Source organism: Furipterus horrens, unplaced genomic scaffold (assembly GCF_987537825.1).
Source record: "Furipterus horrens unplaced genomic scaffold, mFurHor1.1.pri manual_scaffold_6, whole genome shotgun sequence".
Taxonomy (NCBI): domain Eukaryota; kingdom Metazoa; phylum Chordata; class Mammalia; order Chiroptera; family Furipteridae; genus Furipterus; species Furipterus horrens.
In genome coordinates this window covers 132661134-132679134 of record NW_028327176.1, presented here as the reverse complement: position 1 = coordinate 132679134, position 18001 = coordinate 132661134, and the positions used below count along the sequence as shown (strand labels likewise).

General features: G+C 36.1%; 1 protein-coding gene across 2 annotated transcripts in view; it reads left to right on the top strand.

Annotated features, from left to right (window-relative positions):
• The window catches only part of RNGTT (RNA guanylyltransferase and 5'-phosphatase), a 263048-nt gene that overhangs the window by 12369 nt on the left and 232678 nt on the right, over positions 1-18001 (top strand). For both annotated transcript variants that reach the window (XM_090279662.1, XM_090279663.1), the window contains exon 4: positions 50-138. In XM_090279662.1, coding sequence (XP_090135788.1) covers positions 50-138 — 89 coding nt within the window. The remainder of the gene's footprint in view (positions 1-49; positions 139-18001) is intronic.

Genomic DNA, 18001 nt, shown 5'->3' with positions numbered 1-18001 from the left:
AATGTATAATCTCTTTTCTAAAAAAAAAAAAATGCTTTCATATTACTAGACATGGTGAGTGTCCTACAACTGAGAATACCGAGACATTTATTCGTCTGTGTGAGCGGTTTAATGAAAGAAACCCACCTGAACTTATAGGTATGTTTGACTTGACTTTACCAGTGTTGAATAGTTTATTTTGTGTTGAGTTTTCATTCTCTTTTTTTGTGAGTGAGTTGATATGGAGGTATTTTTTTCTTTTTAAAGTAATCACCAAGAAGTGTTTATTATAGGAATAGACTAAGTTTTGCAAACTGTAAAATAACTATTTTTGTAGTTTTAATATTTTTCAAGGTAAAGCCCCAATTATTCCTCTTCAGATTACTGTTGAGAAACTCTACCTTAAACACTACATATTTATTTTTAAAAATTTTGCATTTTATACTATATGTATTATTCTGAAACTTTTTTTCACTCAGTATCTGAGTAATTCAAGCCGGTGTATGTAACTGTTCATTTTTGCTGCCATGTAGTATTTCATCATCTTAATATACTATAGCTTATTCATTTTCCTGTTGATGGATAATTCTTTCAGCAAATATTTATTGATGGCTACTCTTTGCCAGGTATAGGCTCTTGGAACACATGAATGGAGAAAACAGAAACAAAAGTCCCTGCTCTTCTGGAGCTTATATCTGTGTGGTTTGCGAGTGGGGGTGGCAGGTTGGGGGAAGACAGACAATAAACAGTAAATGTAATAAATAAGTACATTTCCTTAAGATGACATTTACTTAAAATGACATTTACTTAATTAAAATGACATTTACTTAAAATGACATTTGGGTTATTTCCAGTGTTTTTTCTGTTGTAAATAATGCTGCTAGGAGTGGTCTAGAATTTTTAAGGTTTGATTTTTGAGCCTTGATATATTGTTCTTTCTGGTATTTATGTTGGCATATAGTTTGAATCGAGGATCCAATTTAAATGTTTTCAGTATATTCAATCATTTGTTTCAACACTGTTTACTGAATAGTTTTTCTCCTGATAGCTAGATGCCATAAATAACTTCTTATATGTACAATTGGAAAAAATTTTAATTTCATTTGCCTTTTAATTTTTTTGGTAGCATTTTAAAACTTTTGTTGTCAATATATTTTCATTTGTGATTTTTAAAAAAGAAATTTTAAGTAGCTAGTATTTTCTTCATTCAGAGAATTAACTGAAAAACTATTAGGGATAGCAGGAAAGTTCAGGGGATATATTTGGACATAGATTAATAAGAAAATATCAGCAACTTTCTTGCAAATAGCAATAACTAGTTAGAAAATGTAATTAGAGAGTAGTCTCATTAATTTCATTATTAGTAATATTGGCTAACATTTATTGAACATTTCCTTTGTGCTAGCCATTCTGTAAAACCACTTGACACAGTTTACCTCATCTTTTTCTCACACCAGTCCTGTTAGGTAGATGTTATTGTCACCCCCATGTTATAAGAAACTGAGGCTTGGAGAGGTTAAGTGACTGCTTCAGTGTCACTCAGATAGCTAGTAAGGGTTAGAGCTTAGATCATGTCCTGTGCAAACTAAGTTGAGCGTTCCCACTCTGAACCACTTCTCTTGTCTGTAACAGAAGTACAAAACAAGAAATAAAGTTATTAAGAAATGTAGGAGGTCTTTATGAAGAACATATACTTGAATGCTTATTATTTGCTTAGCAGAGATGGTGGGAAACAATGAATGAAGGAATGAATGAATCCTCATAGCAATTCTGTATAGTATGTGGTGATATCTCCATTTTACGAATGAGGAAACTGACTCCCAGAGAAGTTAAGTAGTTTGCCAAGGTCACACATCTCATTAGTGTTTAAGCCAGGCTTTTATTATTTTTTTCTGAAGATTTTATTTATTTTTAGAGAGTGGGAAGGGATGGAGAAAGAGAGGGAGAGAAACATCAATGTGTGACAGATATATTGACCAGTTACCTCTCACACAGCCCCAACCGGGGACCTGGCCCGCAACCCAGGCATGTGCCCTGACCAGGAAGCGAACCTGCGACCTTTAAGTCTGCAGGCTGGTGCTCAATCCACTGAGTTACACTAGCTAGGGCAGCCAGGCTTTTAATGTAGTTTCTGACTTCCAAGTCCAAATCCCAAGTTGCTGCACTGGTTTCTAGATTGATCACATAAAAATTGAAAAATTTTTTTTCTATATTATAAAACAGCAGAAACAGCAAAAAGATATTTGGCAAGTTGGGAAAAATATTTGAAGCATACATGACAAATAAAAATAATATATTTATTTATTTTTAAATTTTTATTGTATTTTTTTATTACCATTTAGTTCTCTTATACTCCCCTCCCCCAACAATCACCACGCTGTTGTCCATGTCCGTGAGTCCTTTTTCCCTTTTGCTTAACGCTCCACCCTCTAACCTCACCCCTGCCACCTTAGCTGCAATCTTGCTCTCTTTCTTTATTTTCCTTGTTAGTTCAGTTTGTTTGTTAGGGTCCACATATGAGTGAAATCATATGCTGTTTGTCTTTCTCTGACTGGCTTATTTCACTTAGCATAATGTTCTCCAGGTCCATCCGTGCTGTCACAAAGGGTAAAATTTTCTTTCTACTGACAGACACTTGGGCTGCTTCCATATCTTGGCGATTGTAAATAACACTGAAAATGAACAGAGAGGTGCTTATGTTCTTTCGAATTACTGTTTGGGGTTTCTTCGGATATATTCCCAGAAGGGGGATTGCTGGGTCAAAAGGCAGATCCATTTTTAATTTTTTGAGGTATCTCCATACTGCTTTCCACAGTGCTGCACCAATCTGCATTCCCACGTACAGTAGGAATGCAACTTGTTTGTTGATTTATTGATGGTAGCCATTCTGACAGGTGTGAGGTGATAGCTCATTGTGGTTGTAATTTGGATATCTCTGATGGTTAGTGGCCGTAAGCCACTGTACGTCCTCTTTGGGGAAGTGTCTATTCAAGTCCTTTACCCATTTTTTTTATTGGGTTGTTTGTTTTTCTGGTGTTGAGTTTTGTAAGTTCTTTATAAATTTTGGGTATTAACCCCTTGTCAGATATATCAGCAAATATGTTCTCCCATTCATTGGGTTGTCTTTTTATTTTGTTGGTTTCCGTTGCTGTGCAAAAACTTTTTAATTTGATACAGTCCCATTTATTTATTTTTCTTTTGTTTCCCTTGCCTCAGGAGATGTATCAGAAAAAATATTGCGATGAGTAGTGTCCAAGATTTTACTGCCTATTTTTTCTTATAGGATTTTATGGTTTCGAGTCTTAACATTTAAGTCTTTAATCCATTTTGAATTTATTATGTGTGGTGTGAGAAGGTGGTCTTGTTTCATTTTTCTGCATGTATTGGTCCATTTTTCCCAACACCACTTTTTGAAAAACTGTCTTTAGCCCATTGTATGTGCTTGCTTCCTCTATTGAATATTAATTGACTTTAAAGGTGTGGATTTATTTCTGGGCTCTCTATTTTGTTCCATTGATCTATGTGTCTGTTTTTATGCTAGTACTGTGCTGTTTTGAGTACTATGGCCATATAGTATAGTTTGATATTAGGTAGCATGATCCTCCAACTTCGTTCTTGTTTTCCAGAATTGATGTTACCTTTTGTGGTTCCATATAAACTTTTGAAATATTTGTTTCACAGGATACAAAATTAATGTCCAGAAATCAGTTGCATTTTTATATGCCAATAACAAACTAACAGAAATTAAGAAAACAGTCCCATTCACAATTACTTCAGAAAGAATAAAATACTGCCCTGGCTATTGTGGCTCAGTGGATTGAGCACCGGACTGCAAACTGAAGGGTCACCAATTTGATTCCCAGTCTGGGCACATGCCTGGGATGCAGGCCCTTCCCCCAGTTGGGGGTGTGCAAGAGACAACCAATCGACGCATTTCTCACACATAGATATTTCTCTCCCTCTCTTGCCATTTCTCTAGAATTAAATAAATAAAATCTTAAAAAAAACCCCAAAAGAATGAAATACCTAGGAATAAACCTAGGATGTAAAAGAACTGTACTTGGAAAACTATAAGACACTATAGAAAATAAACTGAAGAAGATACAAATAAGTGGAAGCACACACCATGTTCATGGATTGGACAAATTACTGGTAACATCATAAAAATGTCCATGCTACCGAAAGCAATCTATAGATTCAACACAATTCCTGTCAATATTTCAATGATGTGTTTCACAGAACAAGATAAAAATAATATTTTTATATATAAAGAAATTTTATAATCCAATAGGCAAGAGAGGTGTTCCTCAGTAGAAAAATATGGAAAACAATGAAAATAATTTATAAAAGATGAAATACAAATTGCCAAGAAACATGAAAGATTTTTTGCACTCACTTATTAACAATATATGTTGTTACCATCCCACATCAAATTGGCAAAGATCTAAAAAATTGTCAAGAACTGGATAAAATGAATGCACTGATACGTTGTTAATTAGAGTGTTAATTGGTATACCCTCTCTGGAGGGACAATTTGGTGATATTTCTGAAGATCATTAAAAGTGTTTATACACTTTGATTCATCTAGACCACATCTAAGAATTTATTTTAAGGAAGTAGTCAGAGATGGACATAAAAAGATTTATGAGAAAAGAGTTTCATCACAGCTTTGTTTGTAATAAAAATACTGGAAACAGCTTATGTATCTGATAAAAATAGGTCATTTATATTGTATAGTGTGCAACTACTATTTAACAGAATAACAATAATATGGGAATATATGACATGTATATTTATGTATTTACACAGTCACATGAATATGTGTAACGAGTACATACACAAATACATTTAGGTATACAGCTAGAAGATATACAGCCTAAAGTAACATTGAGGCCTTTATCTGTATGATTAAAAACAACTTATCTCATTTGAGAGAAGCTGTTAGGGGTATTGCTAAATATATTTGAGGAATTCAGAGGAGGGCAGTCAAGTTTTAGCATCTGGAATCAGATGTCAATTTTAGAAAGATCCACACTCTGGTTTAGAAAAAAGTTGACCCTTTTAAATTGTCCAATTGTATTTGGGAAGAACTGATAAGAAAAAATTTCTAAATTGAGTGTTTTATAGGTTATAAAAATTATAGGACTCTGCTACAATATGCTATGTATTATTATATGTGTTTTATATGATGGGTAGTGATTCTGTTTTTGTGGATTGAAGTGGAAACATTTACTTTGGGTCTTCCAAGTTTTGGAGCACAGGCTGTATTGACAATTATGTATTATACTAATACTCTGAAGACAATAATAGGAGCTGGTTTTTGGTAATACTTTTTCAAACAAAAGGTAGTAAAGAATCAAGTTTACGTGTTCTTAGGACCTGAAAATATTGGCCTACTTTTACAATATTTTAATTGTGTTTAGTGTCAGTGTTGGACTTTTCATCAGCCTTGGACACATACTTCCAGAAGCATACTTGTGACCAACAGTAAATACTGATATTGCAAAAATTAGACTCATTGTTTTCAAAGCTACTTGTTTTTAAAAAAAAAATCAATTTTTAATTAGCTGCTGTAATTATTCATTCATTCAGTTAGCCTGGTTATGGGATAATGCGGTAGGCTTAGTGGAAATGTGAAGTTTTTGAAACACAAAAGCCTGAAATGTTTCCAGATCTTTAGGAAGAACTGCAGCTTCCTAATCCCTTATCTGAAACCCTTGGGACCAGATGTTTCCATTTTTTTACCATATGTTTCCTCCCCTAGGGCTAGAACTACCTAATTTTTTTTTTTTTTTTTTTTTTTTTTATATTGAAAGTTTTCAGATGTACCAAAGGTAAGGAGAATAGTAAAATGAAACCCCATTACCTTTTGTCTAGCTTCGGTAATTATCATTTTGCTGATTTTTTATCTTCTCTTCCTTTTAACAGAACTCTTTTGAGTATTTTAAAGCAAATCGCAGATACACCATTTCACTAAAAATGTTTCAGTATGCATCTTTAAAATAGGGATTTTTGGTTTGTATATAATCACTATGCAGTTATACCAAACAGAATAATAATTAAAGATTCCTTAATGCGATAGAAAGCCCAGTCCATTTTTAGGCTTCCTCAGTTATCTAAAACATGTTTGTTTGTTTTTTCCCCCAAGTTAGATTCTCAAACCCAGCTCCAGTAGTGTCTTTATATTGCATTTTGTTGTTATGTCTGTTGTCTCTGATTCTCTTTCTCTTTTAATGCCATCAATTTGTTGGAGAAATCAGATCATTTGTCCTGTAAAATATTCCACATTCTGGAATTATCTGATTGCTTCCTCATGGTGTCAGTTAACTTGTTCCTTTATCTCCTCTATGTCCTATAAATTGTTAGTTAAATCTAGAGACATGATTATATTCAGTTTTATGGTTTTAGACAAGAGTACTTCATAGAGTATGTTGTATTGCTTCCTTTCAAGTCATATCAGGAAGCACATAATGTCTGGTTGCCTCACTTTTAGTGGTACTGAGATGAATAAGCGGGTTCAGGTGTTGACAGTTTGATTCCTCTTGTAAAGTTCTTCATCTGTCTTTTACCTAATGATTTTAGTATCCATTGATGATTGTTGCCTTGATCCAGTATTTCATTAGGGATTGCAAAATGGTTTTTCTGATTCTTCATTTCTTCATGTATTACCTGGAATTCTTTAGTAAAGAACTATTCCTTTGTTATCCTGAAATGCAGTTTGTATAAGAAAGGCAAGTTAAACGTTTGATTCTTTCTTTTATTTCTCAAGTTTTAGAGTAGTAAGTTGGAATCTTAGCAGTCTCTAGCAGTGACTGATTAAATTTATTTTGAAAATCTGTATGAACTGTGTATTTTTTTATATAGTTGATGTATTTAAATTAGTTGTAGTGAATATTTATTCTTATGTCCAAATTGCTTCATCCGAGGGCAGCGGGAGGCCCTTCAGGTTGGTTTCTGTATCCTTTTGATACCACCTCACCAGTCTCTGATGGTTTCCTTGTTTATTGGCACAAGATGTTTTCCAGATGTGGAATCCGTTACTTCTCTGAGGGTCCTGGTTTCTGAGTTCCTTTAAATGGAGACTAGTATTTAGACACATTAACATTTTTGCAGTTAAACATATGAATATTCACACCAAGTGGGAAAAATGGATTATAAGTAATGTCATATCCGGGTCATGTTTGTCTCCAAATGATTTACCAAAAATCTTATTTTTTTAGAGCTGTTTTGAAATAATAATTACGAATAAGAGATTATGTAGCTATAGTGCATTTATTTGCATATACAGGAATAACTGTTTAGAAAACAAGAATTTTGTAGACTGGAGAAATTAAAAAATTTGTTTTGTGTTAAAAGAGAAACATCTGATTTCTTGGTAAATGGTAGACTATGTATAATAGGTATATAGCTTAACTAATGCCTTTAATTACTTTACATGTTTCTAGTTATAAATACATATGACAGCTTTGTGAATAGTTTTATGAATAGCACACGCTTACTTTTGTAAAAACCATCTTTTGATTAAATAAAATTTACTATAACTTGGCACATTATAAGTTCTTAATAATTAGTAGTTTCCTTTTAATGTTCTTATTTTTGTTGTTCATTTAGACCAGGTCTCAGCTTCAGCACTATTGACATTTCATATTGGATAGTGATTTATTTTGGGGACTCTCCTGTGCATTGTAGGATGTTTAACAGAATCCCTGGCTTCTATGCCCCAGTTGCTAGATGTGACAATTAAAAATGTCTCCTGACATTGTCAGTTATTCTTGGGTGAGATGGAAGGTTGGGGGCAAAAGTGCCCCATGGAAATCCACTGGTTTAGACTGATAAGATAAGTTTTTTGATGTAATTTATCTTAGTAGTGAGAGAGAAAGGAAATTATGTATTTTGAGATCAGGCTTTATTTAAAGGTTTATTGCCACTACTCCTTTATAAGTCACCTTCTTCTAATTTATATACTTAGTATGTATATTTCTAGAGTTATAATTCATCTTTTTCTCCTTTTTTGGGGGAGATTGTTTTTTCTCCTGATTTGATTTTATAAGAACTACAGTTTTCTCTTAATACATATATTAGTGTTAAGAACTTTTGAAATGCTCTATAAATTATTTCATTATTCTTAGCTTACCTAGGAAATGAAGACAAATTTGAATAAGAAGTTGACTTGAAATAGTTAATAGTGAACTAATCTTTGGTTATAAACTATGCACCTCTAGATGGACCTGTTCTCATAATGAGCTGAAGAAAACTGAAATCTTCTCTTTTTAACATTGAAGACATATCAGACTAAATTTGTACTATACTTAATTAATGGAATTTTTTCATATTAAATGCATAATGTTAATTTTTTGGGGGTAGAGATTTGTCACTAAGACCTAAACTTCATGTATTTTCATAACAAAGAATATTAAAAGAGGGCCCAGTTGGTTAGAGCACCCTCCCAATATGTCAGGATTTCGGATTCGATCCCCAGTCAGGGCACATACAAGAACCAACCAGTAATATAAGTAAAACAACATATTGATGTTTCTGTCTCTCCCTCTCCTCTCCTTTCCTTCTTTCTAAAATCAATTTAAAAAATACTAAAAGAATAATTGTGCTTTCTTAAATTATGTATCATCACATGATTTCATCACTTAATTCCTACATTTCCTATTCATAAAAATATTTAATCTTGCTAGAGTAAATATTAGATGCAGAAACAGCGGTTTAGATGAGAAACGTATCTAAAGTTAGAATATTTGTTGCTTAAATTGCTCTGAAATATAAGGTAGAAAGGAAATCTACATGTTAAGATACATGTTGAATAAAAATATGTTCATAGCAAATGTTTTTGTGTAACTTAAAAGTTCATTTTTACAAAGCAATGGAGAACAATGGAATTTATAGAATTTCATTATTACAGCCATTTACTTCTAAGAGAGGTCTTTAACTTTTCAGGGCTGATCTCTTTATTTTTTATTTCTTCCCTTCAGAAGCTTTGTTTCAGTTATACTGTATCCTTATTCTCTATTATTAGTTATAGCCAACCTCTGTGATTTCACTAGGCCCTTCTCAGCCTGTAGACATATCTAAGCCTCTCAAATATTGCCACCTTTGCAAAAACAAAATAAAATAAACAAAAACAACCCCTCCCCCACCCAAACACACTGTTCTTTTTGTTTTATATTTTCCCTTTCTCTTCCTAGCTGACTTTTTGAAAGATTGATACTTGAATTTATTTATTCTCATTCATTTTCTTGCAATCTGGAGTCTTCCTTCTGTACTCCTAAATCAAATCACGACTTTCATTTCTAATCCTTATGTGGCATTTAAACAATCAAACCACTAATGTCTTGAAATTTCCCTTTTTAAAAAAAGATTTTATTTACTTATTTTTAGAGAGAAGGGAAGGGAGGGAGAGAAACATTGATGTGAGAGAGAGACATCAGTTGGTTGCCTCTTGTATGCACCTTGACCAGGGACCAAACTTACCACCTAGGCGTGTTCCCTGACCAGGAATTGAACCGGAGACCTTTTGCTCTGTGGAATGATGCCCAGCCAACTGAGCCACACTGGTCAGGGTTTCTTCTTTCTTCTTTTTTTTCGAACCCCCGCCCCCCATAACAGTTCATTTTTAGTTTTTGTTAATGGTTGCACTGCACCCCCCTTATTCTAGAATGGTTGGTTTTCCTTATACTTCATCCTTAATTTTCTTCTTTTATTTTGCATATCCATTCTCAGTGATCTTATCCACACCATAGACCTCTTCCATAGTTGACTATATATTGATTATTCTTGAATCTGCAACTCCAGCCAGGCCATTCTGTGAAGCTCTTTCCCATTACTTAGAAATCCTTCTAAGTGCATAAGAACCTTAAACTCAGCATGTCCATCTGTACTTACTCATTGTCTTGGCTGTCAGATGATATAAACTCCTGTACTTCCTAACTTAGTAAATGGTACCACTGCCCAATTAATCACCCAAATCATAAAACAGACTCCTTTTAAATCTTTTTTCTCAATATTTATAGTCATTCATTCACAGATTGCAGATTCTACCTCCTTATCCCTATCACCATGACCCTTGTAACTCAGATTCATATCTCACACATAAATTACTGAAATGGCTTCCTTACGGTTTTCTTTTTTCATTGTTTCTTCTTCTGTATCTTCTATTGAGGTGCCATTGGAGTGGGTTGTCTGAAACCTGATAATTTTATTTCCATGCATAAAATTCTTTAATATCTCCCCATTCCCTTTATAATTTCTTTAGTATGGTGCATGGTGCATGAGTTTCCTTAGGATTTTGACCCTCATTGTCTCCAACTGCATTTGGCATTACTTTCAAATCATATTACATGCTTTAGCTATTCTGATTCATTTATAGCTTGCTGTATGTGCTATTTTAATTCATAAATTTACATTTGCACAAATTGCTTCTACTGTCTGCAGTTCCTTTGTGTCCTGGTTTATAGAGCATTGTTCATTGATTGAAGTTTTTATTCTAAATATTAATGATCATTTTATTTATTATGAATGTAGAAATAGGTGATTTGGCTCAATTGATAGTAACTCTATAATACTGGTTTTCAGTATTTTTTAAGTAGCAAAAACTGTTTTGGAAAGAAATTTCACCCTATCACAGATGAGATGAAAATGGTATTTTATTGGTATACTTTAAAAAATGTATCCAATTTATAGCATTTTCTATAAAGTCAATTGCTGAAAACAAAGCCATGTTGATGAACATTAACATTTGGAACATGTTATTAAAGCCAATTGCAGACTTTGCTATTACCTCACTTTAACATCTAATTTAAAAACATCAGCATTATGAAAGTGTAATTTTTATATGTAGTAAACTGCATTCATTTGAATTATATAATTTGATGAGTTTTGATAGACATCCATGTAACCACAATCAAGATTCAGAGCATTTGTATCTTCTGTTCCTTTGTGTTTGTCCTTTCTTCAACCCTTAGTTGTAGATTAAGCAATCAGTTTCTGCTTTCTATCACTGTAGATTAGTTTGCGTTTTCTAGAATTTTAAAAATGAAATATATTTGACATATAACCATAATTTAAAGTGTAGAATATGTTAATTTGATATGTTCATACATTGTAATATGCTTGCCATTATAGCAATAAATAACACCTCTATCACGTCATAATTATCTTTTTCTGTTTAGTGGTTGGAATAATTAAGTTCTAGTTTCTTAGCAAGTTTGGTTATAATAAGGGGTTCCAAGATAGCTGCAGAGTAGCTAGAAGCTCCATCCACTTGCTTCCAGCCATGCACCGGTCTTGTAGCTAAGCCACAGAGCTATCAACTTAAAAATCCAGCAGAGTGTGAACGAGAGCATGTGTGATTGATTGTGAATGTGAGTGATGTGTGGGCGTGTGAGGAAGTGTGGCCGAGGCTCTCTTGGCGGAGCAGCTGCCGCTACCCAGCCAGGTGCCTCTGGTGGTGCAGATTTGGGGTGGGAGCCATTTTGGGGAATTTAAAATATCCTACCCAGGAAGAAGCTTTTGGAGAGCCTGCACCTGGGCGCCCAGACTTGTCTCAGTGCCCTTCGCCCAGGCAAGCTGCACAACCCACTGCTGCCAGGAGCTGGGGTCCAGAGACTCTGGAACTTTCTGAGGAGAGAGCTGTTGCTTTCCCACCCCAGGGTGCCATGGGAACTGCCAATGGCAAAGTCGAATGTAGGACGCTGGTGGCAGACACCACCCTGGGAGCTCATCAGTGCAGCTGTGGCAACCCAGTGTCAGAAGCTTGGTTCAGCAGTGGAAGCCGAAGACTGACTCACCGAGAGAAATGGTGCAAGCACCCACTGCCACAGCCCTGTGTTATAATATAGCTGCTGGACTCAACCCTTCCTTCCCCCACCGCATCAGGATGATACGAGACCTGAAAGAAGACGATGCATACAAGATACATGATTTGGGAGAGAGGGGAAGAAGTGTGCGTGTGAGAGAGAAGCAGGGATAGGTGACCTCCTGTATGTGCCCTGAATGTGGATTAAATCCACACCTAGAATCCCTCTCAAGGGAGAGGAGGTCATGGCAGGGGCTGAGCCACTTAGCCAGCTAGACAGGGGAAAGCTCCCACCCCCAAAATGGGCTTTCTGCCTTGGGGAGAGATGAAAGCCACTGGTGACAAACCCACCATCCCCCCGACCCCCCACTTAAAGGATCAAAGTACAGATTTTGTGTGTGCGGCTACTTACCTTGAGCCCCAGTGAAGAGAGGGTGGTGCAGTCTGGAGTCGTGTGAGGAGAGTCTGGTGTGCGAGGAACTGGGGAGAGTTTGGGGTAGTGGCTGTGAGATTTTTTGAGCCCTGATATACCTGGGCTCCACAACAACAATCTTCCTTGAGAAGAGTTAGCCTCTCCCAGTGGAAAATCAATCACCTTGCCCTGTGAAATACTGCTCCCCCCATCCTCTGGAAATCCCCTCGCCAGAACCCTGTAAACCTGTTCACTCCACTCAGCACATCCTTCCCTCCTTTTTCCCCTCTGTTGTCAGTTTTTCTCTGCCTTAATGTTCTGTTTATTTTTTTGTTCTTTTTTCCCCCTTTTTTCCCCTTTCCTTTTCTCCCATCTTGCATCTTAACCCTTGCTGAGGAGACAGCAACATAAACAGACTCAGGGGTTGTCAGAGACTGGCGGTAGGGTGCAGCCAATCCACACACTATCCTGGGAAACAGACTGGTACTCCCCCTTCACAGGAGAGCCACAGAAACACCCTTCTGGCATCCAAAATCTGGGCTCAGGAACCCTAATATGGGCCCTGCCCAGCCAACTACAGGGAGATAATCCTGGACAGACTTAGACTAGTTGCTCAGGGGAGGAGGGACATGCCCTCCATCTTCCCTAAAGTCTGAAAGGCACCTGCCACAGGAGATCCAGGAATCACAGCCATTGTTTCCTCCAGAAGCCCTCTCAGAAATAGGTCTACGACTAGTCTAAGATTGACAGCAGGCCAGCAGGCAGAGATTGACAGAGGTGGATCCTATGGTGACTTTGGGCATTTGCTGACACACCCCTGGACCCCGTGCTGATAAAAGCCAACTTTGCAGAGCACCTTGGCCCAACCTGGAAGCAGCCAAGCCTGGAGGAATCAGCCACAAACTATGAATGGCCTGTAGCTTCAAAAAGGTGGCTGAGGGCCAGATATGGACAGCACCAGATATTGGCTTATACCAGACCCAGACATCAGAGCGGTATCCAAACGGAGAAACCAGAAGGGAAGATCTAAACTGTGCTAGGACAAATATACTTTCTTTTTTTCCTTTTCATTATCTTAGCTATTTTTTCTTTTCCATAGTCATTTTATTTATACTTTTAATCTATTTTTTATTTTTCTTTTAGTTTTGGTGCTCTAGTTTTTCTTTTATGTCTCCTATTCTTCTCTTGGAGTACTCCACTATTCTCTTCTCTCCATTCATTAATTTTGTTACCTTTACTGTGTTCCTATTTTCCTATTTCAATTCATTACGAGTAGTAGCTTTCTTCCCCTTTATCCTCTCATAATAACTTTTTTTTTCCTTTGATCTTCTCATATCTTTTTCCTTTTCCCCTTTCCCTACCATTCCATTTCTATCTTTGCTTCCATAGTTCTTTGCTCTCTTATTGTTGATACTGCTGTGGTGGGCAGGGGGCTTGCTTGTTTTAGTGTTTTGCTTTGTTATGCCAGCACCTTTACAACAACATACAGCACATAGTGGAAGGGAGCTCCCACCAACGAATGGGCCGATAATAATCAGTACCCAAATACAATAGGAGAGTTTGCATAACCCACAGGAAATCTAGAATTATGCACCACTGGTTCCCACAACTCCTAACACACAAGGCCACTCCAGAAGATGGAGAGTCAGAGTAGATCACTGTAATACATAGAAATAAACACAAAGAGACAACTAAAATGGGGAGACATAGCAACAACCCCCAAACAAAAGAAGAGGAGTATCCAGAAAAAGAGCTAAGTGAAATTGAGGCAAGCAAATGATCAGACATAGAGTTCAAAGTAATGGTTATGAGGATGCTCAATGAACTTAGAACTATAAGGAATTTAGTGGGACCTACTTCAGCATGAAAAAGGATATAGAATCCTTAAACAAGAACCAGATGGAAATGAAGAATGCAATATCTGAAATGAAGAACACACCAGAGGGAATTAAAAGCAGACTAGATGAAGAGAGGATAAAATCAGCAAATTGGAAGACAAGATAGAAAAAAACACCCAGTCAGAGCAACAAAATGAAAAAGAATAGTCTAAGGGAGCTCTCAGACAATATGAAACGTAATAATTTTCACATCATAGGGATGCCAGAAGGAGAAGAAAAGGAGAAAGGGACAGAAAACCTGTTTGAGAAAATAATGTTGGAAAACTCCCTAACAAGGTGAGGGAAAAAGTCAGGTCCAAGAGGCATAGAGGGTCCCAATCAAGATCAACCCAAAGAGGCCCACTCCAAGACACGTTACAGTCAAAATGGCAAAATTTAAAGATAGAATCTTAAAAGCAACAAGAGAGAAACAGTAACATGCAGGGAACTCTGATAAGTCTTTCAACTGATTTCTCAACAGAAACACTACAAGTTAGGAGGAATTGGCAAGAAATATGCCAAACAATGAAAAGCAAAGACCTGCAACCAAGATTACCTAGCAAGGCTCTCATTTAAAATGGAAGGGTAAATAAAGAGCTTCCCAGACAAAAGAAGGCTAAAAGAGTACGTCTCCACAAGCCAGCACTGCAAGAGATGCTGAGGGAATGCTTTAAGAAGAAGAAGAAATAGAGAGAGACATAGGAACACAGGTACAAAAGGAAAAAAATGGCAGTGAATAAGTACCTATCAATAATAACCTTAAATTTAAATGGATTAAATACTCCAATCAAAAGACATAGGGTAGCTGAATGGATAAGAAAACACAACCCACATATATGCTGTTTACAAGAGTCCCACAGAACAAAAGATCTACACAGGCTGAAAGTGAAGGGATGGAAAAAAATATTCCATGCAAATAGACATGAAAAAAAATTGGGGTAGCCATACTTATATCAGACAAAATAAAGTTCAAAACAAAGGCAGTAGCAAGAGACAGAGAAGGTCACTTCATAATACTTAAGGCAGTAGTCCAAAAAGAATATATAACCCTTGTAAACATATATGCACCCAATCTAGGTGCACCTAAGATATGAAGAAAATATTGGAGGACTTTAAGAAAGAGGTAGACAGCAAAACAGTCACTGTAGGAGATTTTAACTCCTCATTGTCAGCAATGGATAGCTCTTCCAAACAAAAAATCAACAAAAATATTTCAGAATTGAATGCTCTAGATCAAATGGACTTAATTGATATTTATAGAACATTTTACCCTAAAGAAGCAAAATACACATTCTTCTCAAATGCACATGGATCATTCTCAAAGATAGACCACATGGTAGGACACAAAACAAGCCTTAACAAATTGAAGAAAATGGAAATCTTATCAAGTACCTTCTTGGATCACAATGGCCTGAAACTAGAAACAAACCTCAAGGAAAAAAAACACCTCAAAAACATTCAAATACATGGATGCAGATAACAGATTATTAAATAATGAATGCGTTAACCATGAGATCAAGGAACAAATCAGAAAGTATCTGGAAACAAATGAAAATGAATACACAACAACCTAAAATCTATGGGACACAGAGAAGGCAGGACTGATAGAGAAGGCAGGACTGTTAGAGAAGTTCATAGCAATATAGGCCTACCTAAAGATGATAGAAAAATATCAAATAAACAACATAACCCTACAACTAAAAGAACTAGAGGAACAACAACAAACAAACCCCAGGGCAAGTGGAAGGAAATAATATCAGCGCAGAATTAAATGACATAGAGATGAAAACGATTCAAAAAATCAATGAATCCAAGAGCTGTTTTTTTAAAAGATAAACAAAATTGACAACCCATTAACCAGATTCATCAAGAAAAAAGAAAAGAGAACCCAAATAAATAAAATCAGAAATGAAAGAGGAGAGGTAGCAACTGATACCACAGAAATAGAAAGGATTATAAGAAATTACTGTGAACAACTATATGCCAAGAAATTGGATGACCTGGGCAAAATGAATAAATTTCTAGAAACATACAATTTTCCAAAACTGAATCAGGAAGAAGTGGAAAACCTGAACAGATGGATAACAACTAGTGAAACTGAAGCAGTAATAAAACTCTCGGCACACAAAAGCCTGAGACCAGATGGCTCCACAGGTGAATTTTGCCAAATATTCAAAGAAGAAGTACCTCCTATTATTTTCAAACTATTCCAAAAAATTCAAGAAGAGGGGAGACTCCCAAACTCTTTTTAGGAGGCCAGTGTTATCCTAATTCCAAAAACAAGGTAAAGACACAACAAAGAAAACTACAGGCCAGTATCGCCGATGAACATAGATGTGAAAATCCTCAACAAGATACTAGCAAACTGGATCCAACAAAATATTTAAAAAGATTATACATCCTGATCAAGTGGGATTCATCCCAGGGGTTCAAGGATGGTACAATATTTGTAAATCAATAAATGACATATCACATAAGCAAAATGAAAGACAAAAATCACATGATTATATCAATAGATGCAGAAAAGCATTCGATAAAATCCTGCACCAATTTATTATAAAAACATTCAGCAAAGTGGGAATAGAAGTAGCATACCTCAACATAGTTAAGGCCATATATGAGGAACCTACTGTCAGTATCATACTCAATGGGCAAAAACTAAAAGCATTTCTCTTAAGATTAGGAACAAGACAAGGCTGTATGCTCTCACCCTGTTATGCAACATAGCACTGGAAGTTCTAGCCACAGTGATCAGACGGGAGGAAGAAGTGAAAGGCATCCAAATTGGAAAAGAGGAAGTAAAATTGTCATTTTTTGCAGATGATATGATAGTCTATATGGAAAACCTTGTATGTTCCACAAAAAAAATACTCGACCATATAAGTGAATCTGGCAAAGCAGGATATAAAGTAAATATTCAGAAAGAGAAACTAAGAAAAAAAATCCCATTTACTATAGCAACAAAAACAAAAATAAAGTATCTAGGAATAAACTTAACCAAGGACGTAAAAGACCTGTACTCAGAAAACTATAGAAACTGAACAAAGAAATTGAGGAAGATACAAAGAAATGGAAGCATATACCCTGTTCAAGGATTGGAAGAATTAACATTATTAAAATGTCCATACTACCCAAAGCAATCTATGTATTCAATGCAGTGTCTATTAAATCCACAATGAAATATCACCTCGCACCTGTCAGAATGACCATCATTAATAAATCAATAAACAAGTGCTGGTGAAGATGTGGAGAAAAGAGAACCCTAGTGCACTGCAGGTGGGAATGCAGACTGCTGCGGCCACTGTAGAAAACAACAGTGTAGAATTTTCTCAAAATATTAAAAACTTCGGAACTGCCTTATGACCCGGCGATTCCCCTGCTGGGAATATACCCTAAGAGTCCCGAAACACCAATTAAAAGAACATCATGCATCCCAATGTTTATAGCAGTGCTGTTTACAATAGCAAACTGTTGGAAACAGCCTACGTTCCCATCAGAAGGTGAATGGATGGAAAAACTGTGGTTCATTTACACAAAGGAGTACTGTGCAGCAGAAAGAAAGAAGGAATTCCTACTCTTTGTGACATCATGGATGGAACGGGAGACTGTTATGCTAAGTGAAATAAGCCAGTCAGTGAAAGACAGATACTATATGATACCACTTATAAGAGGAACCTAATGAACTAAAGAAACTAATGAGCAAAACAGAACCAGAGATATGGAAATGGAACAGATTGACAGCTGCCACTGGAAAGGGGGTGGGGAGAAAAGGTGGAAACAAGGTGAAGGGAGTAGTCAAAGAACATGTAAGAATGACCCATGGACATAGACAATGGGGTAGAGATGGGCTGTGAGAGTGAGGGATGGGGCGGGACGGAGGACAAAGGAGAAAAATTGGGACAACTGTAATAGAATAAACGAATAAAATAA